Source organism: Hevea brasiliensis, chromosome 18 (assembly GCF_030052815.1).
Source record: "Hevea brasiliensis isolate MT/VB/25A 57/8 chromosome 18, ASM3005281v1, whole genome shotgun sequence".
Taxonomy (NCBI): domain Eukaryota; kingdom Viridiplantae; phylum Streptophyta; class Magnoliopsida; order Malpighiales; family Euphorbiaceae; genus Hevea; species Hevea brasiliensis.
In genome coordinates, this window is record NC_079510.1 from 36,917,332 (window position 1) to 36,944,499 (window position 27,168).

General features: G+C 37.4%; 1 protein-coding gene across 2 annotated transcripts in view; it reads left to right on the top strand.

Annotated features, from left to right (window-relative positions):
- LOC110673061 (nuclear pore complex protein GP210) overlaps nt 1–27,168 on the top strand; it is an 85,352-nt gene that overhangs the window by 19,967 nt on the left and 38,217 nt on the right. For both annotated transcript variants that reach the window (XM_021836063.2, XM_021836066.2), the window contains exons 13-14: nt 7–114; nt 271–333. In XM_021836063.2, coding sequence (XP_021691755.2) covers nt 7–114; nt 271–333 — 171 coding nt within the window. The remainder of the gene's footprint in view (nt 1–6; nt 115–270; nt 334–27,168) is intronic.

The following is a 27,168-nucleotide window of genomic DNA, read 5'->3' on the forward strand; positions in this document are numbered from 1 at the left end:
TCTCAGTGCATAGTTCGTGCTGCTGTTATAGGCTTTTGTGATGCCATAGTTGGTCATTATTCTGCCCAACTGCCAACTTCAAAGATTGTTCTTACAGATGCTATGCGTTTACGGGTATGCTTTTGTGATTATGTTGTTTTACAGGGGGCATTAGATATCTGTCCTTTTCTCTATGAACTATTTATTCTTGTGGGGATGAAGTTCTGAGTGGTATGGTTTATTGCTGCCATAAGCTTGATTCTTAGTTTTTGATTTTTTTCACATATGCAGCTTGTTTCTACATTGAGAGTCAATCCAGAGTTCAACTTGTTATTTTTCAATCCCAACGCTAAGGTAGATTGTGATATTATCTTAATGCTTTCTATACTGTTTTCATCTCACACTTAGTGAAGTTGCACTGCCTTATTATGCTTTTGTGGGTTGTCCTGCTTACTTTATGCGTTCACATTAAAAGAAAATTAAAAAAAAAAGAACTTGAAACAACTGATTAGTCCTTGTTCTTGTCTTTCTGATTGTAAACAGTAAGGAAAAAATACTTTTTGATGACTTTATTCAAGGATTACAGGGGTATTTATACAAAGATTAGAGGTCTATACAAGGAAAAATGAAGATAATTCTGCCTAGAATCAATCCTACAAATTAGCCTAATTGTTTTGACCCTATAATCAAGCTAACAAGAATGGAAACATAATATTACAACTAATATGTATAGCTAACACTCCCTCTCAAGCTAGAGCATAGATGTTGATCATGCCTAGCTTGTTACAAAGATAATTGACTCGAGTCCCATTCTGCCTTTGTGAACAAATAAGCTAGTTGTTCCCCTGTCTTCACATAACCAGTGGAAATTAAGTTCTCTAGAATCTTCTCACGAACAAAGTGACAATCAACCTCGATGTGTTTGTTTCTTTCATGATACACTGAATTTGAGGCGATATGAAGAGCAGCTTGATTATTGCACTAAAGTTTTGCTGGTGTAGAATGTTTCAACCCAACTTCCGTCAAAAGATGTTGTATCCACATAATCTCACACGTGGATTGTGCCATAGCCCTATACTCAAATTCGGCACTGGATCGTGATACAACATTTTACTTCTTACTTTTTCATGATACCAAGTTTCCTCCAACAAAGACACAGTAGCCAGTAGGAGATCTTCTATCAACCTTGGATTTAGCCCAATCAGCATCCGTAAAACACTTGATGTGAGTGTGCCCATGATTGCTATACAATATACCCAGTCCAAGTGCACCTTTCAAGTAACACAAGATCTGCTCTAGAGCTGCCCAATGTTTGACTGTGGGTGCAGACATGAATTGGCTGACAATACTTACTGCAAAGGCAATGTCCGGATGAGTTATAGTGAGATAGTTTAGCTTCCCAACTAACCTCCTATATTTGTCTGGATCATTAAAGAGATCATCATCATCTTTTGTAAGGTGCACATTAGGGACCGTCGGAGTACTGCAAGGCTTTGCTACCAATTTTCCCGTTTCTATGAGTAGATCAAGAACATACTTTCTCTGAGACAGAAAAATTCCCTTGCTTCTTGTTACCTCTATTCCCAAGAAGTATTTTAGCTGGCCCAAGTCTTTTGTATGAAACCTGGTATGCAAAAAGGAGTTGAGAGAAGATATCCCTATATAATCACTTCCTGTAATGACAATATCATCTACATATACGACAAGAAGAATAATGCTTGCTGCTAATTGTTTGTAGAAGACTGAGTGATCACATTTGCTTTTTTTCAGCCTAAACTCTTGGACTACCTCACTGAACTTCTCAAACTAAGCACGGGGACTACAAAGATTTCTTCAGATGACAGACTTTCCCATTCTCCACCTGAGCAACAAAACCAGGTGGTTGCTCCATATACACCTCTTCTTGGAAATCACCATGTAGAAAGACATTCTTGATATCCAACTGGTGTAAAGGCCAATTCTTAGAGGCAGCTATAGAGATGAAAAGACGAACAGAAGTGAGTTTGGCAACTGGGGAAAAAGTCTCAGAATAATCCACTCCATAAATCTGTGCATATCCTTTAGCTACTAATTGGGCTTTAAGTCGAGCCACAAAACCATCTGCATTACATTTAACTGTAAAGACCCACTTGCATCCCACAGTCTTCTTGCCTTTGGGTAAATTCACCAACTCCCATGTATGATTGTCCTCGAGAGCCTTTATCTCCTCAACCATAGCATCATACTAACCAGGATGAGACAAGGCTTCTTTAACTGTCTTAGGAATTGAAATAGAGTCTAGAGAGGTAATCAAAGAGCTAGACGAAGGAGATAAGTGATCATAGGAAACAAAATTAGCAATGGGATAAGTAGATTTAGGAAGGGTACATTGACGTTTACCTTTGCAAAGACCAATAGGCACATCAAGGTCATTTGGTGTAAGATCAGATGACAAAGAAGCTGGTGCAGGACATGTATCTTTGGTCTCTGGTCTTCTGGAATAAACATGAATAATTGGTGGTTTTGGTGGAGCTGACTGCTCAAAAGAAGATCTTTCAACATGTGACTGTTCAACAGGAGGAATACTATTAATTGACTGCTCAAAAGAACCATCACCTTCATCTGAATCATCCTCTGACAGTTCAATAGTGATACTTGGAGAAGTGATTTTATAGATTAGCCACTCTTCTTCCTCTCCCTAACATGGAGATGTGGACAGTGAGGAAAAGAATTGTGTTTTCTTAGAAAAGACCACATCAGTGGAAACCAAGTATTTGTTGAGATCTGGAGAGAAGCACCGATAACCCTTCTGAAGGCGAGAATATCCTAGAAACATGCACTTCAAAGCTTTGGGATCTAGCTTAGTAATATGCGGCCTTACATCACGAACATAGCATGTGCTACCAAACACCCATGGCTCCACCGGAAACAATGGCTTTTTCGGAAAAAAGGACATTGTACGGAATGTCACCACCAAGAACTGTAGATGGCATGCGATTGATTAGAAAATTAGCTATTGAAATAGCATCAGCCTAGAATTGCTTAGGGACTTTCATCTGGAACAGTAAGGCACGAGCAGTCTCAAGAAGATGTCTATTTTTTCTCTCCGTTACCCCATTTTGAGAGGGTGTATCAACACAGGAGGATTGATGGAGAATGTCATGCTGGTTCATATAATTTTGAACAGATTCTGATATGTATTCTTTAGCATTATCACTCCTTAGTATATGCACAAAAACATTAAACTGAGTCTCGATTTCAACACAAAAAGAAGAAAAATGTGAAAACACCTCAGAACGATTTTCATAAAGTAAATCCAAGTCATTCGAGAGAAATCATCCATAAAAGTAACAAAATACCTTAACCTAGTTTTAGACAAAATAGGACATGGTCCTCAAACATCAGAATGGACGAATTCAAAAGCAAATTCAGCTCGTTTATTGATTCTAGGACCTAATGAGCTACGATGATGCTTTGCAAAATGACAAGACTCACAATCTACTGATGATACATTATGAAACTGAGGGCACAATTTCTTTAAAATAGGCAGAGAAGGATGTCCAAACGGACAATGAGCTTCAAATGGAGAAACAACACTAGAACAAGCAACTGAACGAGATACCCATGGATAAAGAATGTAGAGACCATTAGATACATATCCTTTACCAATAATCTGTTTCGTCATAAGATCCTGAAAAAGACAGTAATTAGGGAAAAATGAGATACAACAATTGAGGTCTTTGGTAAGTCGACTTACAGAAATCAAATTAAAAGCAAGACTAGGTAAACTGAGTACAGAAGATAAGGTAATAGATGAAGTGGGTTTAACAGTTCCAGACCCCTCAACAATGTAATTGGACCCATCAGCTATGGTGACAGGAGATGGTGCTGTGTGAGACCAAAAGCTAGAAAAGATTTTGGGATTACCTGTCATGTGATCTCTAGCGCCAGAATCAATGACCCATTTGTTTGAGGAGGAAATGAGACATTTTTTACCTGACTCTGCAAAAGTAGCAATTGGTGTGGATTCTTTCACTGATTCCTGGTATTGAGAGAATTTGGCATATTCATCGGTTGAGATTGTGACAGTTTTCTTAGAAGATGAACTAGAAGTAGCAACGGTGGCAGTGGCAGTGGCAGTGGCAGTGGCAGTGGCAGTTTGAGTTCTCTTATTGCGATTCTGCAATTTCTTACAGTACTGCTTTGTGTGTCCAGGTTCCTTGCAGTAGTAGCAAACAATCTCACTGGTTCCCCCTTTGTTACTATTCCTTTTCCAAGTATCATATCCCCCTCCTCCTTTAGCAACAAGAACACTAGTTTGTTGATTAGATGGAGCATTTTCTGTGCGTAGTGCCCGACTAAACACATCTTGCAAAGAAGCGATTTCAGCATTAGAGAGAATTTGGGATTTGACAATTTCAAATTCTGAGGGAAGTCCGGCTAAAAAACTCATAACTGCCATTTGTTCTCTCTGAACCTGCTGTACCTTGATGTCAGAACTAAAGGGCAGAGGCATATTCAATTCCTCGTAAGTCTTCTTGAATTCCATGGAGTATGTTGTCAGTGACTTAGCTTCCTTCTCAGCATGATAGAAAGCCTTGAATACTTAATAAATTCGAGACACATTCCCTTTGCCCGAATATAAAAACTCCAAATAATCCATTAACTCCTTAACAAACTCACATTGATTAATTAGACCAACAATTTCGTTATCAATAGAGTTTCTGATTTGCAAAAATAATCTAGCATCATCTCGTATCCAAGCCTGTCTAGTTTCATCAGTTGGGGGGTTTTGAATAAGATGGTCATCCTTTTCAATACTACACAAATAAATCCTAATGGTTTTACTCCAGTCTAAATAATTAGACCCATTTAACTTGTATTCTGTAATTTAGTTTGGGTTGGAATTATTTCAGTTATAGAGGCTTTGTTATCAGTCTTTTTATCCAAAGCAAAAACACCCAAAATTAGTACAACACAACAGTAGGAAACAGAATCAGAACTTGTACCAAATAGTAGCAAATAACTGAAGAAGAAATTGGATAGCAGCAAATCGAGACCCTTGAAGAGCAAACCAACACCAGAAATCCGCCGAAAATGATTGGGCGTCGTCGGAGGAAGCGCCAGTCAGCAAATAGACAAGCCACGCGCTGCCCTCGTCGGCCCGTGAGAGATCTCCAGAAACAAAAAGTGGCGCATGAGGGCCCCTCATGCAAAACCAGGCCACCCGATTTTGAGGACTAGCCGGAAACACTGCTGCAATCCTTCCTAGGTTGGTGGTGAGACTCAAAGGTCACCGGAACTGGTGACTTTAAACAGAGGCAGACGGCAAAACAAACCCTAAATAGAATTAAAAAAAAAAAGGGGGTTTTATAGCTCTGATACCATGTAAACAGTAAGGAAAAAAATATTTTCTGATGATTTTACTCAAGGATTACAGGGGTATTTATACAAAGATTAGAGGTCTATACAAGGAAAAATGAAGATAATTCTGCCTAGAATCAATCCTACAAATTAGCCTTGTAGAAAGAGATGATTCTCCTTGATTTCAATTAATCTGTACATGGGTATATATATACAATTGATTCCTATAATTGTGTTCTACTAATTAGGAAAAAATCATAAATAAGAAATCCTAAATAAGAATACAGAATACATAATATACAGAGAAATAATATAGTGATTGACTTTTCATAACATAGTGATTGACTTTCCATAACACTCTCTCTCAAGTTGGACCATAGATGTTAATCATGCCCAACTTGATACAAATGTAGTCAATCCTAGCTCCATTCAGAGCTTTTGTGAAAATATCTCCTAACTGCTCTCCAGTTTTGATGTGTCCTGTTGAGATGATCTGTTGTTGAATCTTTTCACGAATAAAGTGACAATCAATCTCAATATGTTTGGTCCGCTCATGAAACACCGGATTAGAAGCAATATGAAGAGCAGCTTGATTATCACACTACAATTTCGCAGGCAGGGAGGTCTTAAAACCTGTCACATCTAGTAATTGAAGTATCCACATTACCTCACATACTGATTGTGCCATGGCTCTGTATTCGGATTCAGCACCAGATCGAGAAACTACATTCTGCTTCTTGCTTCTCCAAGACACCAAATTTCCTTCAATAAAAACGCAATATCCAGTAGTTGACCTCCTGTCAACCTTAGATCCAGCCCAGTTGGCATCTGAAAAACATTCAACATTCAAATGCCCATGATTGCCATATAGCAAACCTCTTCCTGGAGCGCCCTTCAGATAACACAAGATTTGTTCCAAGGCTTCCCAATGAGCAACAGTTTAGGAAGTCATAAATCGAATTACCACACTAACGGCATAACCAATGTCAGGACGAGTGACTGTAAGGTAGTTCAATTTTCCTACCAATCTCCTGTATCTCTGGATCTTCAAACAACTCACTATCCCACTATGATTTGTAAAGTTGGAGTCATTGGTGCGCTACAAGGCTTAGCACCTAATTTTCCTGTCTCTGTCAATAGATCGAGGACATATTTTCTTTGAGACAAGAAAATACCCTTCTTACTTCTCATAACTCGATACCCAAGAAATACTTTAACAATCCCAAGTCTTTGGTCCAGGCGAGTTTGGAGGAAGGTTTTAAGAGATGAAATACCTGCAGAGTCACTCCCAGTGATGACAATGTCATCCACATAGACTACCAAGAGAATTAGGCCAGCCTCAGATTGCCTATAAAATACTGAGTGATCACACTTACTCTTTTGCATATCAAATTCCTATCTTTGCTTCCGAATCTCCCAAACCATGCCCTAGGACTTTGTTTCAAGCCATAAAGAGACTTCCGAAGCCTACAAACTTTACCCAACTCCCCCTGAGCAACAAACCCAGGTGGTTGCTCCATATACACCTCCTCCTGAAGATCACCATGAAGAAAAGCATTCTTGATATCCAATTGATGCAGGGGCCAATCATATGTAGCTGCTAAAGAGATAAACAAGCGAATAGAAGTAAGTTTAGCTACAGGAGAAAAAGTATCAGAGTAATCAACCCCATATGTCTGAGCATATCCTTTTGCTACAATGCGTGCTTTTAACCTAGTCACAGAACCATCAGGATTTACTTTTACTGTAAATACCCATTTGCATCCAATAGCTTTCTTACCAGTGGGCAAAGGCAATAGTTCCCATGTACCATTAGCATCTAAAGCCTCCATTTCCTCTTTTATAGCATCACACCAACCAGGATGAGACAAAGGCCTCATTAATTATTAGGGATAGGAGCGAGTTTAAAGAAGTAACAAAACACCGAGAACAAGAAGACAATTGATTATAAGAAACAAAAGAAGAGATAGGGTAAGTACATGAACGTTTACCTTACGAAGAGCAATGGGTAAGTCTAGATCAGAATCATGATCAGTATGAGGGACAGGATCGCCCAACGAAGTAGCTGGTGGAGGATCTGAGTCAGGAATCTCCAATCTCCTGGAATAAACATGAACAACGGGAGGTCGAGTAGGTTTAGAGACAGAAGGAACAGGCTGTGGGAGAGGACTAGACATTGGTTGGACAGTATATATTAAGAGATCATCCTTCTCCCCTTGACTCTCATACACAGATGATGGAGGAAAAAATGGAGTGGACTCAAAAAATATGACATCTGCAGAAACAAGATATCGATTAAGAGTAGGAGAGAAACAACGGTACTCTTTTTGGAGCCGGGAGTACCCAAGGAAGACACATTTGAGAGATTTTGGATCCAATTTAGTAATCTGTGGACGAACATCACGCACAAAACAGGTACAACCAAAAATACGGGGTTTAATAGGGAACAAAGATTTTGTAGGAAATAAAGTAGTATAAGGAATATCCCCATTAAGGACAGAAGACGGCATACGATTGATAAAAACATGCGTGAAAGCGCATCCGCCCAAAAGTGTTTAGGTACTTTCATCTGAAAAAGAAGAGCACGAGTTACCTCAAGAAGATGACGATTTTTCCTTTCGGCCACGCCATTTTGGGATGGGGTATCCGCACAGGAAGACTGTTGAAGAATGCCATTTTGTGTCATATAAGATTGAAATTGTGCTGAAAAGTATTCTTTGGCATTATCACTTCTTAATATGCGCACAGAAATATTAAATTGAGTTTTGATTTCATTACAAAAGGCACAAAAGATAGAAAACAACTCAGAACGATTCTTCATTAAATATAACCAGGTAACACGAGAGTAATCATCAACAAAAGTAACAAAATAACGAAATCCAGTTTTAGATGTAATAGAATAAGGACCCCAAACGTCAGAATGAACTAACTCAAAAGGGGATGAAGCCCGTTTATTGACTCTAGACACAGAAGGCAAACGATGATGTTTTGCAAATTGACACGACTCACATTCTAGTACTGATAAAGACTGAAATTGAGGACACAGCTTCTTCATGGTAGACAAAGAAGGATGACCCAATCTACAATGAGCTTCAAGAGGTGTTAAGGTACTGGAGCAAACAAGCGACTGCGGTACATGATTTTCGAATGTAGAGACGCCGACTCGCGTCCTCTACCAATAATCTGCTTTCGTAAGATCACGAAACAAACACCGATCGGGAAAAAGGAAAGCAGAACAATTTAAGGTACGAGTAAGTTTACTAACAGCAGTAGATTAAAAGAGAATTTTGGTAGACACAAAAAAGAAGACAAAGAAATTGACGAAGTCGGGTTCGCAATTCCAGAACCCATGACACAAGAAGTAGAACCATCAGCTAAAGTAACAGTAGAGGAAGTGAGATTAGACTGAAAAGCAGATAGAAGACTAGAATTACCTGTCATGTGATCTGTTGCACCAGAATCAATAACCCATTTGGATGAAGAAGACACAAGGCATGTAGTAGATTTATCTGACTCAGCGATCGCAGTGGCAGGGGAACTGGTAGGCTTTAGAGATGCCTGATACTGGGAAAATTGTGCAAAATCCTCTGCAGATACCAAAATAGTTTTCTCAGAGGAAGATACTGTAGAATTCTCTGCTGCCATATTTGCCATCTGTGATCGCTGATTTTTCCTCTGAAGTTGCGGACAATTATATTTTGTATGGCCAGGCTCATGGCAATAATAACAAATGACTCCTCTTGAGTCCTGATTAGAACTAGCCTCTCCATTACGCTGATTACTTCTGTTGCCTGTAATTCCTCCTCTACTTCCTCTTTTATTACCCTGTTGTTCATTTGGATTACGGCTAATAAGAGCACTACTGGCAGGCTGTGAAGATTGAGTACTCTCTGTACGAAGGACCCTTGTGAACGTTTCATGCAAAGAGGAAATCTCAGAACTGGAGAGAATCTGAGATTTAGCAGTCTCATACTCTGAAGGAAGGCCTGCAAGAAAACTCATAACAGCCAGTTGCTCCCGTTGGGCCTGCTGAACTTTCACATCAGGACTAAAAGGCAACAATACATTAAGTTCCTCATATACCCGTTTAAAATCCATAAAATAAGCCGTGAGAGACTTATCCTCTTTCTCAGCACGGTAGAATGCCTTACAAACATCATAAATACGGGAGATATTCCCTTTACCAGAATACAGAAAATCTAAGTAATCCATCAATTCTTTAACAAATTCACAGTGATTAATTAAATTAATTACCTCACTATGAATCGAGTTCCGAAGCTGCAAAAACAACCGAGCATCCTCCCTTAGCCAAGTTGGTCGTGTATCATCAGTGGGTGGATCTTTAGTAAGGTGATCATCCTTATCAATGCTACGCAAATAGACCCTAACAGTCTTACTCCACTCCAGGTAATTCGAACCATTAAGTTTGTGTTCCGTGATCTTAGTCATCACCGGAATCACATCAGAAATAATATTCTTATTGTCTGCCATTTGTTGAGACAAAGAAAACTAACCGAAACGCTCTGATACCATGTAGAAAGAGATGATTCTCCTTGATTTCAATTAATCTGTACATGGGTATATATATACAATTGATTCCTATAATTGTGTTCTACTAATTAGGAAAAAATCATAAATAAGAAATCTTAAATAGGAATACAGAATACAGAATATACAGTGAAATAATATAGTGATTGACTTTCCATAACATAGTGATTGACTTTCCATAACAAGCCTAATTGTTTTCACCCTATAACTAACAAGAATGGAAACATAATATTACAGCTGATATGTACAGCTAACACTGATTAATAATTGTGTTCCTCATAAAGAGGCGGTGATATTGGATATAACATGTGGACAGAAGTTGAACTTATCACATGATATGTGGGTTTAATTTTACTCTTAATATCTGATTTATTGACACAGCGTGAAGCTCAATAAAAGTACGCACTTACACAATAGTGAATATTGAGAGAAATCTCTGCTGTAGTTTTATTAAATGAAGTCTGAACTAAAATGCACAGCTTTTAGGTGTATTTATAGAGTTTTAAGACTTCCAAAACTAATAGGAAAATAAAACTACTATTTAGGAAGCATAGATAAATTAAAATACAATAGGAAAATTTAAACTAATGTCCTAGATAAAGTAGGAAAACTAATAACTACTCCAAATTAAAATAGGAAAATAAAACTAGTCCTAATTAAAATAGGAAAACACCTAGAAAACTAAATTTGTGGCCTTCTCTTAACAAAATAGGAAATACAATGTATCTTGGACTGCTTGGAGAGGAAATCTGGACTGAAAGAACGTCATTCATGCTGCTATCCAGAGAATCTCACACCCTGGGCATGTATGCTACCCCAAAAATTATCTTCCAAACTTGCTAGAAATGATAGAGCGCCCCGCCTCCCAGCCCCTGCCCCTTCCCTCCCCTCTCTCCCTCCCTCTTCTCTCTATCCTCTTTCACACCAGCATGCTTCCATTGTTGTTAGACTTGTTTCTTAACCCAAAAAATGACATGTGATGGATACAATCTATTATTAGTGAGAATTTCCCTTAATTCATAGGTTGTGTCTGACACTGAAGAATCTCATGATTAAGAGAAAATCATGTGATTGATTAGCCAAATCAATGGCTTAATTAAAGCTTATATAAAGGAGTGATTTACTGTAATATGGTAGGATGCCATGTGTGTGTATTTTATTTTCCATTATAAATATGGAGTCTTATATATTATGTAAATATATAAATGAACGAAATGTAATCCTTTGAGGTTTTTTTGTCCATGGATGTAGGTTCTCACTAGTCGAATCATGTAAATCCTTTTCTTGTTATTTTCTCCTATCTTTTCTTTTATTTTAAATTTAAACATTATTCAATAATGACAAGGATACAAAACCGTATACAATTTGTTCCTATAATTTTGTTATCTAATTTAAGAATAAATTATGCTAGCTAATCAAGAATAAGTGCCAATAACTATGCTAACTGTTATGAATGAGTTTTCTATGTATTTCACAAGAAAAAATTGGTACAAATATATATACAAGTGATTAGAGATTCCTATTCTAATTAACAATAGGAGACCAAATCCCTAAAATTATGCCTATACTTATCTATACAGGAAATACATAATAATTAGGAATTTGTAGTTGACTTTTCTTAACACTCCCTTCATGTTGAAACATAGATGTTAATCATGCCCAACTTGTTGCCGATACAGTCAACCCGAGATACATTCAAACCTTTTGTAAAGATGTCTCACAATTGATCTCCATTTTTAACATGACCTGAGGGTGTGGAGGTAAACTTTTCCTGAATCTTGTCTTGAACAAAAAGGCAATCATCTGAATATGCTTAGTTTGTTCATGAAACACAGGGTTAATAGCAATCTAAAGAGTAGCCTGATTATTGCACCATATCCTAGCCAGTAATCAAGACTTAAGACTAACTTCATTCAATAATTGATAAACCCACAATATATCAAACAGACTATGCCATGGCTCTATACTCTGATTTTGCACTAGATTGAGGGACCACTTTTTGCTTCTTATTCTTCCAAGATACTAGATTTCCTCCAACAAAGATACAATACCCAATAGTAGATCTTCTATTGACTTTGGATCCTATCTAATTTGCATTTGAAAAAACATTCAGTATTAAATTGTCCATGGTTTGAATACAACAAACCCCTTTGATGCTAACCTCCAGAATGATGCCTTGAAACCCATGAACAGGTTTGGTTTATAATCCCAAGAAAGTCAAAATCAAGTTCAAACACCAAAGAATACCTTGACCTATCAATTATAGAGGATTGAAAACCAAGATAATTCAAAGGTAGAATTAAGGATTCTTGACTCAAAGTTTATAATTAAACAAGAACCAATAATATCAAGATTGTTAAACCCTACAAGATGAATCACTCTTAGAGAATTTAGTTTAGTTCAAGAAAGAACTTAGGAAAAATCTCTCTTATATTAATTTAATTAAAAGTAATATTCAATTAAAAAAGTTCTAAGTTATCCTTATATATGCTGTTGAAACCCTAAATCTCTAAACTAAAAAAAATAAAATAAAACCCTAAAAACTAATAAAAAAAGCTTTAGTGGGCTGCATTCCTACCTAAGCCCTAAAAACACATAAATTAGGCTCAAAACACATAAATCTGATAAAAAATAATTAAATAAAACTATTCAAATCTATCCTAGATAAAAAAAAAAACACTAAATTTGCGTAGAAACTCGTTAATTCTGTCCAAATATTTCTCGATCATCTCCCACGCAAATTTGGATTACATTAAGCCACTTCCCATCTTCTTGTAACCCCAATTTATTGATTGTATCTCTATATTTAGCTTCTTGTCCAATTGCTTCCTCAATCAACTCTTGCATCTTCTTAACTCTAGTCCTTGTAATTGGAGCTTCTTGTGCAATTGCATCTTGAATCATCTCACAAACATTTCTAGGATCTTGTTGTTCTTGTTGATTTCCGTCATCCCCTCCTTCTTCAAAAGGATTCATCCTTGAATCTTTACCTACATCAAAACGATTCATCCCGACGCATGAGAGATCAGCAACATTAAAAGTAGCACTCACATTGTACTCACTAGGAAGATTCAACTTATAAGCATTATTATTAATCTTGGCCACTACTTGAGATAGACCATCTCCTCTAGAATGAAGTTTAGACTTTCTTTGAATTGGAAATCTTTCCTTCCTCATATGCACCCAAACCCAATCTCCTAGTTGGAAAGTAACTCGCTTTCTTCCCTTATTAGCTTGGGCTGCATATCTCTTATTCTTCTTCTCAATGTGCTGTTTAGCTTGTTCATGGATCCTTTTAACCAACTCAACCTTCTTCTTTCCATCTAAACTTGAAATTTCATACACAGACAAACGAATCAAATCTAATGGAGTTAAAGGATTAAACCCATAAACAATCTCAAAAGGTGAAAAAACAGTAGAAGAATGCACACTTCGGTTATATGCAAATTTAGCAAATGGTATACATTTTTCCTATGATTTCAAATTCCTTTTAACAACAGCACGCAAAATAGTTGTTAAAGTTCTATTAACTACTTCAGTTTGTTTATCATTCTGTGGGTGACATGTAGTATAAAATAACAACTTAGTGCCCAACTTGCCTCACAATACTTTCCAAAAGTAGCTTAGGAACTTAACATTTTTATCACTAACAATGCTCTTAGAGATGCCATGCAACCTCACAACTTCCCTAAAGAATAAATCAGCAATATTTGTGACATCATCTGTTTTATGGCAAGGAATGAAATGTGTCATCTTAGAAACTCTGTCCGCTACCACAAATATAGAATCTTTACCTTCCTTAGACCTAGGCAACCCCAAAAATAAAGTCCATAGATAAATCAACCCATGGTTCACTAGGTACAGGAAAAGGTGTATATAAGCCCTGAGGTAAGACCTTAGAGTTTGCTTTCTTACATGTGATACACCTAGAAGGCTAGAATACACTCTCCACATTTCTTTTCATATGAGGCCAAAGGAGGTTTTCCCTCAATGTATCCAAAGTCTTGGTAACCCTAAAATGTCCTATGAGACCACCACCATGTGAATCACACACAAGCAACTCCTTCATAGAGCAATTAGGTACACATAATTTATTCTTACGAAATAAAAACTTATTATGCCTATAAAACTTTTGAAAAGCAGTTTTCTCACGTGCATCGTAAACAATAGCAAAATCAGAATCCTTAGCATATAACTCCTTCACATACCAAAAACCTAACAATTTAGCATTAAGAGTAAAGAGCATACATGCATGACAATGCATCAGCAACTACATTTTCCTTAACCTTGCTCATACTGAATAACATAAGGAAAATTCTCAATAAATTCCACTTACTTGGCATGCAATGGGATGTCTCTCTTGCATCAAAACAGAAGCATCACATTCTATTTCAAATGTTTTAGTGAAATCAGGAAGACTCAGTAATGGAGCAGAACATAACTTATCTTTGATTAAGTTAAAAGCACAGTTTTGTTCCTTACCCTATGTAAAGCCAACTTTCTTTTTAACAACCTCAGTCAAGGGTGCAGCTAAATTACTGAAATCCTTAACAAATCTTCTATAAAAACTAGCGAAACCATAAAAACTACGTACCTCAGTAACATATGTAGGAATCGACCAGTCATGGATAGCTTTCACCTTCTCTTTATCCACCTCAATACCTTTTGCACTAATCACATAACTCAAAAACACAACTCTTTCCATGTAAAAAGTACACTTTTTAATATTAGCATACAATTTTTCTTTTCTAAGCATTTCAAACGCACACCTCAAATGAAACATATGTTCTTCCATATTTTTACTGTACACTCATATGTTATCAAAGTATATCACTGCAAACTTACCAATGAATGCACGCAAAACATGATTCATTAATCTTGTTATAGAAAGTCAATCCTATAATTATGTACATAATATTCTTTCTTAATTAGTTAGCATAATTATTGGGATATCTTCCTAATTAGAATACTTAATTATAGGATTCTTTGTATATAAATACCTTGTATCTCATTTAAGAAAATACATAGAAAATATTCTCTTCAAGGTATCAGAGCTAGGATCCCTAGTTTGAAATTTTTTTTTTCTTTCTGAAATTTTTTTTTTTCTCTGGTTCTTCTCCTTCGACAAGTGCCGTCTTCTAGGAGAACTCAATAGAGTTATCACAGTGTCTCACCACCCATCTTAGGAGAAGGCCCAGGTGCCGATCGGCCACCCTTGGAAGTCCAATGACCAGACTTGAAGCGCGTAGCCTTCAAGCGCTATTCTTAAGTTCTGATCCCTATTCCACGCGCTGGCATGTGAACACGTGTGTGCCGTCCTCTGGCGATGTTCGACAATTGCGCCTCTTGTGTCAGGGTCACTTCGACTCGTTGATTCTAGTTCTGTGGTTCTTTGTTCAGTTTGGGGCATTTCTATTGGATCTCAAATATTTCTCTCCTTCGGGCAGTTCACTGTTGAGCGATTTCAGGTTCTGTTTTCATGGAATTCTTTTGTTTCTAAGTTTTATTGAGTTTGTTTAAAGATTGGGACAAATTTGGTTATTAATCTGTGTTAGAATTTTGTTAATTTCATCTAATGGTGGACAATAAGGCTATTATTTCTGATGTGATTCCAATGATTAAAATCACAGAACACAAATTTAATGGTTCAAATTACCTGGAGTGAAGTAAGGCCGTCAGGGTCTATTTATGAAGTATTGACAAGGATGATCATCTGACTAAAGATCCACCCGTTGATGATACAAGGCAAGCTTGGCTTAGGAAAGATGCTCGGTTGTTTTTGCAACTTTGGAAACCATTAGTTTAATTAATCACTGTGAATTTGTTAAGGAATTGATGGATTACTTAGATTTCCTATATTCTGATAAAGGAAATATTTCTCGTATTTATGATGTGTGCAAAACATTCTATCTTGCTGAGAAGCATGATAAGTCTCTCACGGCTTATTTTATGGAATTTAAGAGAGTATATGAAGAACTTAATGTCTTGTTGCCTTTTAACCTTGATGTGAAAGTCTAGCAGGGTCAACGAGAGTAGATGGCTGTTATGATTTTTCTTGCAGGTCTTCCTTTAGAATATGAGACTGCTAAATCTCAAATCCTATCTAGCTCTGAAATTTCCTCTGTGCATGATACATTCACACGTGTCATTCGTACAGAAAGTACCCAACTTCCACAAACCACTAGTGGCCCTCTTGTTAGTCGAAATATGAATGGACAACAGAGAAATAAAGGAGGAAATTCAAGCAATAGAAGTAATCAGCGTAATGGGGAAACCAATTCTAATCTGGACTTAAAAGGAGTTATTTGTTATTATTGTCATGAGCCTGGTCATACAAAATACAATTGTCTAAAGCTTCAGAGGAAGAATCAGCAGTCTCAGATGGCAAACATGGCAATAAAAGAGTCTGTTATGGAAAGTCGATCACTATATTATTTCTTTGTATATTCTGTATTCTGTATTCCTATTTAGGATTTCTTATTTAAGATTTCTTCCTAATTAGTAGAACACAATTATAGGAATCAATTGTATATATATACCCATGTACAGATTAATTGAAATCAAGGAGAATCATCTCTTTCTACATGGTATCAGAGCAGGTCATCAATCTAGGGTGACTATTTGTTCTCACCACCTAGCTCAGGAGAGACCTTGGCTGCCGACCGGCCGTTTCGACCCCGATCAACATCGCCGGCGTCGCCTGAACCCCCTCATTCCACCACTGTATGTTGTTGCTTGATCCAGTACACCATTAAAGGACTTTTGAGGTTTGACTCTCAGATCCTATTTCTGTATTTGTTTGATTTGTGATTTTGGGTTATTTTGCTGCTATAAGCACTTTGGATTAGCGTTTCGGTTAGTTTTCTTTGTCTCAACAAATGGCAGACAATAAGAATGTTATTTCTGATGTGATTCCGGTGATGACTAAGATCACGGAACACAAACTTAATGGTTCGAATTACCTGGAGTGGAGTAAGAGTGTTAGGGTCTATTTGTGTAGCATTGATAAGGATGATCACCTTACTAAAGATCCACCCACTAATGACACATGACAAACTTGGCTAAAGGAAGATGCTCGGTTTTTGCAGCTTCGGAACTTGATTCATAGTGAGGTAATTAGTTTAATTAATCACTGTGAATTTGTTAAGGAATTGATGGATTACTTAGATTTTTTGTATTCTGGTAAAGGGAATATCTCCCGTATTTATGATGTTTGTAAGGCATTTTACCGTGTTGAAAAAGAGGATAAGTCTCTCACGGCTTATTTTATGGATTTTAAACGGGTATATGAGGAACTTAATGTATTGTTGCCTTTTAGTCCTGATGTGAAAGTTCAGCAGGCCCAACGGGAGCAATTGATTATTATGAGTTTTCTTGCAGGCCTTCTTTCAGAGTATGAGACTGCTAAATCTCAAATTCTCTCCAGTTCTGAGATTTCTTCTTTGCATGAAACGTTCACACGGGTCATTCGTACAGAGAGTACCCAATCTTCACAGCCTGCCAGTAGTGCTCTTATTAGCCGTAATTCAAATGGATAACAGGGTAAAAGAAGAGGAAGTAGAGGAGGAATTACAAGCAATAGAAGTAATCAGCGTAATGGAGAGGCTAGTTCTTATCAGGACTCAAGAGGAGTCATTTGTTATTACTGCCATGAGCCTGGCCATACAAAATATAATTGTCCGCAACTTCAGAGGAAAAATCAGCGATCACAGATGGTAAATATGGCAGTAGAGAATTCTACAGTATCTTCCTCTGAGAAAACTAGTTTGGTATTTGCAGAGGATTTTGCACAATTTTCCCAGTATCGGGCATCTCTAAAGCCTACCAGTTCCCCTGTCACTGCGATCGCTGAGTCAGGTAAATCCACTACATGCCTTGTGCCTTCCTCATTAAAATGGGTTATTGATTCTGGTGCGACAGATCACATGACAGGTAATTCTAGTCTTCTATCTGCTTTTCAGTCTAATCTCACTTCCTCTACTGTTACTTTAGTTGATGGTTCTACTTCTTGTGTCATGGGTTCTGGAACTGCGAACCCAACTTCGTCAATTTCTTTGTCTTCTGTTTTGTGTCTACCAAAATTCTCTTTTAATCTACTTTCTGTTAGTAAACTTAATCTACTTTCTGTTAGTAAACTTACTCGTACCTTAAATTGTTCTGTTTTGTTTTTTCTTGACCAGTGTTTGTTTCAGGATCTTACGACGAAGCATATTATTGGTAGAGGACGCGAGTCAGGTGGTCTCTACATTTTGGAAAATAATGTACCGCGATCACTTGTTTGCTCCAGTACCTTAACACCTCTTGAAGCTCATTGTAAATTGGGTCATCCTTCTTTGTCTACCATGAAAAAGCTGTGTCCTCAATTTCAGTCTTTATCAGTACTAGAATGTGAGTTGTGTCAGTTTGCAATACATCATCGTTTGCCTTCTGTGTTCAGAGTCAATGAACGGGCTTCATCCTCTTTTGAGTTAGTTCATTCTGATGTTTGGGGTCCTTGTTCTGTTACTTCTAAAATCGAATTTCGTTATTTTGTTACTTTTATTGATGATTACTCTCGTGTTACCTGGTTATATTTAATGAAGAATCTTTCTGAGTTGTTTTCTATCTTTTGTGCCTTTTGTAATGAAATCAAAACTCAATTTAATATTTCTGTGCGCATATTAAGAAGTGAATGCCAAAGAATACTTTTTAGCACAATTTCAGTCTTATATGACACAAAATGGCATTCTTCATCAGTCTTCCTGTGTGGATACCCAATCCCAAAATGGCGTGGCCGAAAGAAAAATCGGCATCTTCTTGAGGTAACTCGTGCACTTCTTTTTCAGATGAAAGTTCCTAAACACTTTTGGACGGATACAGTTTTTACGGCATGTTTTTTGATCAATCGTATATCGTCTTCTGTTCTTAATGGGGATATTCCTTATAATGCTTTGTTTCCGACAAAATCTTTGTTCCCTATTGAACCTCGTATTTTTGGTTGTACCTGTTTTGTGCGTGATGTTCGTGCACAGGTTACTAAATTAGATCCAAAATCTCTCAAATGTGTCTTCCTTGGGTACTTCCGGCTCCAAAAAGGGTACTGTTGTTTCTCTCCTACTCTTAATCGTTATATTGTTTCTGCAGATGTCACATTTTTTGAGTCCACTCAATTTTTTCCTCAATCATCTGTGTATGAGAATCAGGGGGAGGAGGATGATCTCTTAATATATACTGTCCAACCAATGTCTAGTCCTCTCCCACAGCGTGTTCCTTCTGTCTCTAGACTTACTTGACCTCCCGTTGTTCATGTTTATTCCAGGAGATTGGAGATTCCTGACTTAAATCCTCCACCAGCTACTTCGTTGGGAGATCCTGTACCTCATACTGATCATGATTCTGATCTAGACTTACCCATTGCTCTTCGTAAAGGTAAACGTTCATGTACTTACCCTATCTCTTCTTTTGTTTCTTATAATCAATTGTCTTCTTGTTCTCGGTGTTTGGTTACTTCTTTAGACTCTGTTTCTATCCCTAATACTGTTGGTGAGACACTGTCTCATCCTGGCTGGTGTGATGCTATGAAAAAGGAAATGGAGGCTTTAGATGCCAATGGTACATGGGAACTGTTGCCTTTGCCCACTAGTAAGAAAGCTATTGGTTGCAAATGGGTTTTTACAGTAAAGGTAAATCCTGATGGTTCTGTGGCTAGGTTAAAAGCACGCCTTGTAGCAAAAGGATATGCTCAGACATATGGGGTTGATTACTCTGACACTTTTTCTCCTGTAGCTAAACTTACTTCTATTCGCTTGTTTATCTCTTTAGCAGCTACATATGATTGGCATCTGCATCAATTGAATATCAAGAATGCTTTCCTTCATGGTGATCTTCAGGAGGAGGTGTATATGGAGCAACCACCTGGGTTTGTTGCTCAGGGGGAGTTGGGTAAAGTTTGTAGGCTTCGGAAGTCTCTTTATGGCTTGAAACAAAGTCCTAGGGCATGGTTTGGGAGATTCAGGGAGGCAGTATAAGAATTTGGTATGAAAAAGAGTAAGTGTGATCACTCAGTATTTTATAGGCAATTTGAGGCTGGTCTAATTCTCCTGGTAGTTTATGTGGATGACATTGTCATCACTGGGAGTGACTCTGCAGGTATTTCATCTCTTAAAACCTTTCTCCAAATCCAGTTTCAGGCCAAAGACTTGGGATTGTTAAAGTATTTCTTGGGTATCGAAGTTATGAGAAGTAAGAAGGGTATTTTCTTGTCTCAAAGAAAATATGTCCTCGATCTATTGACAGAGACAGAAAAATTAGGTGCTAAGCCTTGTAGTGCACCAATGACTCCAACTTTACAACTGTTAGCAGGGGATAGTGAGTTGTTTGAAGATCCAGAGAGATACAGGAGATTGGTAGGAAAATTGAACTGCCTTATAGTCACTCGTCCTGACATTGCTTATACCGTTAGTGTGGTAAGTCAGTTTATGTCTTCCCTAACTGTTGCTCATTGGGAAGCCTTGGAACAAATCTTGTGTTATCTGAAGGGCGCTCCAGGAAGAGGTTTGCTAAATGGTAATCATGGGCATTTGAATGTTGAATGTTTTTCAGATGCCGACTGGGCTGGATCTAAGGTTGACAGGAGGTCAACTACTGGATATTGCGTTTTTGTTGGAAGAAATTTGGTATGTTGGAGAAGTAAGAAGCAGAGTGTAGTTTCTCGATCTAGTGCTGAATCCGAATACAGAGCCATGGCACAATCAGTATGTGAGGTAATGTGGATACTTCAATTACTAGATGAGAGAGGTTTTAAGACCTCCTTACCTGCGAAATTGTGGTGTGATAATCAAGTTGCTCTCCATATTGCTTCTAATCCGGTGTTTCATGAGCGGACCAAACATATTGAGATTGATTGTCACTTTATTCGTGAAAAGATTCAACAACAGATCATCTCAACAGGACTCATCAAAACTGGGGAGCAGTTAGGAGATATTTTCACAAAAGCTCTGAATGGAGCTAGGATTGACTACATTTGTAACAAGTTGAGCATGATTAACATCTATGCTCCAACGTGAGGGGGAGTGTTATGGAAAGTCAATCACTATATTATTTCTCTGTATATTCTATATTCTGTATTCCTATTTAGGATTTCTTATTTAGGATTTCTTCCTAATTAGTAGAACACAATTATAGGAATCAATTGTATATATATACCCATGTATAAATTAATTGAAATTAAGGAGAATCATCTCTTTCTACAGAGTCTACAGTTGCACCCTTATATGAGAAAACTGTCTTAATATCTGCAGAGGAATATGCACAATTTTCCCAATATCAGGCATCTATAAAGGTCTCTAATTCTCTTGTCACTGCTATCGCTGAGTCAGGTAACTTCACTACATGCCTTGTATCTTCCTCATCCAAATGGGTTATTGATTCTGGTGCTACACATCATATGACAAGTAATTCTAGTCTTCTATCTTCTTTTCAGTCTCATCCTACCTCCTCTTCAGTTACTTTAGCTAATGGTTCCACTTCTTGTGTCATGGGTTCTGATACTGCAAACCCAACGTCATCTATTTCTTTATCATCTGTTTTATGTCTACCTATATTTTCATTTAATTTGATTTCAGTTAGTAAACTTACTGTGCCTTACATTGTTCGGTTTCCTTTTTTCTTGATTATTGTTTGTTTTAGGATTTTACGACGAAGCAGATTATTGGTAGAGGATATGAGTCCGGTGGTCTCTACATTCTGAATAAATATGTGCCGCGATCTCTTACTCGCTCCAGCACTTCGCTCGAAATTCATTGTCGTTTGGGCTATCCCTCCTTGGCTACTTTGAAGAAGTTATGTCCTCAATTTCAGTCTTTGTCAGTCTTAGAGCGTGAGTCATGTTAGTTTGCTAAGCATCATCATTTACCTTCTCCACCTAGAGTTAATAAACGGGCCTCGTTCCCTTTTGAGTTAGTTCATTTTGATATTTAGGGTCCTTGTTCTATTACTTCTAAAACTGGTTTCAAGTATTTTGTTACATTTGTTGATGATTATTCTTGTGTTACTTGGTTATTTTTAATGAAGAATCGTTCAGAATTGTTTTCTATTTTTTTTGCCTTTTGTGCTGAGATTCAAACTCAATTTAATACTTCTGTACATATATTGAGAAGTGATAATGCTAAGGAATATCTTTCTGGCAATTTTCAAGCCTATATGTCAAAGAAGGGCATTCTTCATCAAACATCTTGTGTTGATACTCCATCCCAGAATGGGGTTACTGAAAGAGAAAATAGACATCTTCTTGAGGTAGCACGGGCACTCCTTTTTCAAATGAAGGTCCCTAAACAATTTTGGGATGATGCAGTTTCTATAGCTTATTTCCTGATTAATCGTATGCCATCATCTGTGCTTAATGGTGACATTTCTTATACCATTTTGTTTCCTTCTAAATCTTTGTTTCCTATTGAATCTCGTATCTTTGGTAGTACTTGTTTTGTGAGAGATGTTTGTCCATAGGTTACTAAACTGGATCCCAAGTCTCTTAGGTGTCTCTTCCTTGGCTATTCTCGACTTCAAAAAGGGTACAAATGTTTTTCTCCAACCCTTAATCGTTATATTGTGTCTGTTGATGTTACCTTTTTTGAATCTACTCCATTTTTCCCTTCCTCTGCTAGTTATGAGGGTCAGGGGGAGGAAGATGATCTCTTAGTCTATTCTGTCCATCCAGTGTCAAGTCCTCAGCCAATTCCTTAGAATACTCCTGCACCAGCATCTGCTTGACCTCATCGCTCACCTGTTGTTCATGTTTATTCCAGGAGATCGGAGACTTTTGACTCAGATCCTCCACTAGCTTCTTCGTCAGAAGATCCAGTTTCATCCACTGCTTCTTAGTCTGACTTAGATCTTCCCATTGCTCTTCGCAAAGGTAAGCGTCAATGTACTTATCCTATCTCTTCCTTTGTATGTTATGATCACTTGTCTCTTTCATCCCGTTGTTTTGTTAGTTCTCTAGACACTGTTTCCATTCCTAAAACTGTTGCCGAGGCATTGTCCCATTCTGGCTGGCATGCCACAATAGAAGAGGAAATGGTGGCTTTAGACACTAATGGTACTTGGGAATTGATGCATCTGCCTGCAGATAAGAAAGCTATTGGATGTAAATGGGTTTTTACATTGAAAATGAACCCCGATAGTACTGTGGCTTGTTTCAACACTCGCCTTGTAACTAAAGGATATGCTCGGACTTATGAGACTGACTACTGTAACGCTTTTTCTCCTGTTGTTAAACTAGCTTCTGTTCGCTTATTTGTTTCCTTGGCAGCTAGATATAATTGGCCTTTATATCAGTTGGATATTAAAAATGCTTTCCTTCATGGTGATCTCTAGGAGGAAGTTTATATGGAGCAACTATCAGGTTTTGTTGCTCAGGGGGAGTTGAGCAAAGTTTGTAGGCTTCGAAAATCCCTTTATGGCTTGAAACAGAGTCTTCAAGCTTGGTTTGGCAGGTTCAGTGAGGTAGTTCAACAGTTTGGTTTGCAGAAGAGCAAGTCTGATCATTCGGTGTTTTTTAGACATTCTAAAGCTGGACTTATCTTACTTATAGTATATGTTGATGATATTGTCATTACTGGAGATGATATTGTCATTACTGGAAATGACTCTGTAAGCATTTCTTCTCTCAAGTCATTCCTTCAGACTCAATTTCAAATAAAAGATTTGGGTTTATTGAAATATTTTTTAGGCATTGAAGTTTCAAGGTGTAAGAAAGGCATCTTCTTATCTCAGAGAAAGTATGTCCTTGATTTATTGGCGGAAACAGGTAAATTAAGTGCCAAACCATGCAGTGCACCAATGACTCCCAATCTTCAGCTCACAGCAGGAAATGGTGAACTATTTAAGGACCCTGAGATGTATAGGAGATTGATTGGCAAACTTAATTCTCACAGTAACTCGTCCAGATATTGCATATTCAGTTAGTATTGTAAGTCAATTTATGTCCTTTCCTACTATTACCCATTGGAAAGCTTTGGGGCAAATTTTATGTTACTTGAAGGGTGCTCCAGGTCATGGTCTCTTATATAACAATCATGGGCACTTAAATATCGAGTGCTTTTCAGATGCAGATTGGGCAGGTTCAAAGATTGATAGAAGATCTATTATAGGATATTGTATCTTTGTTAGAGAAAACTTAGTATCTTGAAGAAGTAAGAAACAGACTGTAGTTTCTCGTTCGAATGCTGAATCAGAATATCGAGCTATGGCCCAAGCTGTGTGTGAAGTTATGTGGACACGGCAGTTATTGGAAGAAGTAGGTCTTGAGACCTCATCTCTTACCAAACTATAGTGTGACAATCAAGCCGCTCTTCATATTGCCTCAAATCCAATGTTTCATGAGCGTGCTAAGCATATTGAAATTGATTGTCATTTCCTTCAAGAAAAGATTCAACAAAAAATTATCTCAACAGCGCCTGTCAAAACAGGAGAGCAATTAAGAGATATCTTCACAAAAGCTTTGAATAGGGCTCGGGTTGACTACATTTGTAACAAGTTGGGCATGATTAATATCTATGCTAACTTGAGAGGGAGTGTTATAGAAAGTCAATCCTATAATTATGTACATAATATTCTTTCTTAATTAGTTAGCATAATTATTGGGATAACTTTCCAATTAGAATGCTTAATTAAAGGATTCTTTGTATATAAATACCTTGTATCTCATTCAAGAAAATACACAGAAAGTATTCTCTTCAAATCTCATGAATGTACTAGGTGCATTAGTTAATCTAAAAGGCATAACTAACCACTTATATAAATCATATTTTGTTTTGAAAGTAGTTTTCCACTCATCTCCTACTTTCATCCTAATCTGGTGGTATTCACTTTTGAAATCAATTTTCGAAAAGGCATAAGCACCATGCAATTCATCTAATATGTCATCTAGCCTAGGAATGGGATGTCTATACTTTACTGTAATCTTGTTTACAGCTCGACAGTCAACACATATCTTCCAAAAACCATCCTTCTTAGGCACCAACAGCACTGGAACTGCACATGGACACATGCTCTTTCTCACATGCTCTTTTGCCAATAACTCCTCAACTTGCCTTTGAAGTTCCTTTGTCTCCTTGGGATTACTTCTGTAAGTCGATCGATTAGGAATTACTCTTCCATGAACAAAATCAATATGATGTTCAATCCCTCTAACAGGTAGCAACTCATTAGGCATCTTTTCAAGAAAGACATTTTCAAACTTTTGTAAAAGAGAAACAACAAAACTAGGCAAAGCAGTGTTAAGGTTAGTAAGATTCGCATAAGCCTCCTTGTATATAAGTACAATAATTGGATTTCTAGCATAGAATGCACTCTTAACATCTCTTTCTTTTGCAAATAAGCTCACTTTTCTCTCTCTTTGCTCTCCTTTTGCACTTGACTCACTCTCTTTCCAGTCTCACTCAGTAACTTTCACTCATTTCTTTATTTTTCTTTTTATTTTTACTCTCAATCACTCTTTTCTTCTCACTAGAACTCTTGGCCTCTTCTTTTTCTACACTTTTACTCTCAGCCTCACTAGTGTTTTCCTTCTCAATTGATCTCCTCAACTTCACTTGATCCTTATATACTTGTCTAGGAGTCAATGGAGCCAATGTCACCTCTCAGCCATCATTTTCAAAAGAATACCGATATTTATAACCATCATGTATCACTTGCCTATCAAACTGTCGTGGTTTATCAAATAACAGATGATTAGCATGCATAGGCACCACATCACATGTAACCTTAACATGATATCTACCAATGGAAAAAGCAACTAGTGCTTGCTTAGTCACCTTTAACTTCTCCACATTCATTCAACCATTGTAACTTGTATGACCTAGGATGTTTCAAAGTAGGCAACTTCAATTTCTCAACCAATAGTGTACTAGCTACATTGGTACAATTACCTCCATCTATTATCATATTACATGCTTTATCCTGAATGAGGCATCTAGTATGAAATATATTTTCCCTTTGCTCGTCTGTACCAACCTCTCTCTTTACTTGCATATTCAATGCTTTCCTAGTGACAATGCACTTTCCTCTACAACATACTCCACATCAGTAGCATCTTTTAATGGAGGCATAGAATCACTATCTTCATCACTCTCGGTCTCTATATCTCCATTATTCCTTAAGATCATTGCCTTTTTATTGGGGCATTATGAAGCAATATGACCTATCCTTAAACATCTAAAGCATTTTTTATCCCTATTATTTGAGATTGGGAAGAGTTCATACTTTTATCTTTGCTATCCCCATGAGGCTTACTCTTACTTCATGCTTAGGCTTAGAAATAGCCTTATCCTCCTTCTTGGGCCAGTTCGGTTTCCATGAGCTTTTAGGAACCGAACTTGTGCTACTCTCATACCTCAGCATCTCTTTCCTCCTGAGCTTATCAATTTTCATTATCATATGCACCATGTCCTCTAGCTCCACATAATGTTGCAACTCAACTAAATCAACTATTTCTTTATTCAAACCACCTAGGAATTGAGCCAGTGTGGCTTGTCTGTCCTCCTCAACATTTGCCTGAATCATAGTCATCTACATCTCCTTATGATATTCTTCCATACCATCTGTTCTTTGTGCGAGTCTTTGCAGCCTTTGATGCAATTCTCTGTAATAGCGGTTAAGGACAAATTTTCTTCTCATGACAGCTTTCATCTCAATGTTTCTTCTCCTGCTCAAAATCATTTGATCCCACCATACAAGAGTATAGTCAGTGAATTCAATAGCAGCAAGTTTTACCTTTTTCTCTTATGAATAGTTTGTGACAGTCAAAGACTAGCTTAACTTTGCGTTCCCACTCAAGGTAAACATCTGGATCATTCTTCCCTTGAAAAGATGGAATTTTCATTTTGATGCTCACAATGTTTCGATCAACACTATCTCTACCCCTGTCATCTCTCCTTGGCCTCCTTTCATGCCTTTCTCTCCTCTGGTAAAATCTGCCCTCATTTATGATCGAAGCCCAATCATCATTATTTTCATCTTCCCCATCTTGCTCATCTTCGAACTCTTCAAAGGGAGGATTGTTATTGTTGTGTCTAACTTACCTCCTAGTATTAGGCCTCTCTCTTTGCAAGTTACCTATAGTAGCATCTTATCTATTTAGTCTAGTCTCTTGCCTTTCCATTTGATTCCTCATATCTCCAAACATCAAAGTCAATTGCTCACACTGTTGTTGAATAGTTTGCATTGTGAAGAATTGATCTGGTTTCTCTTCTTCATTATTTTTGTCTGACATAATTGTAAAACCTGCAAAAGAATGTTAGTAAATATCCTCACAACGCT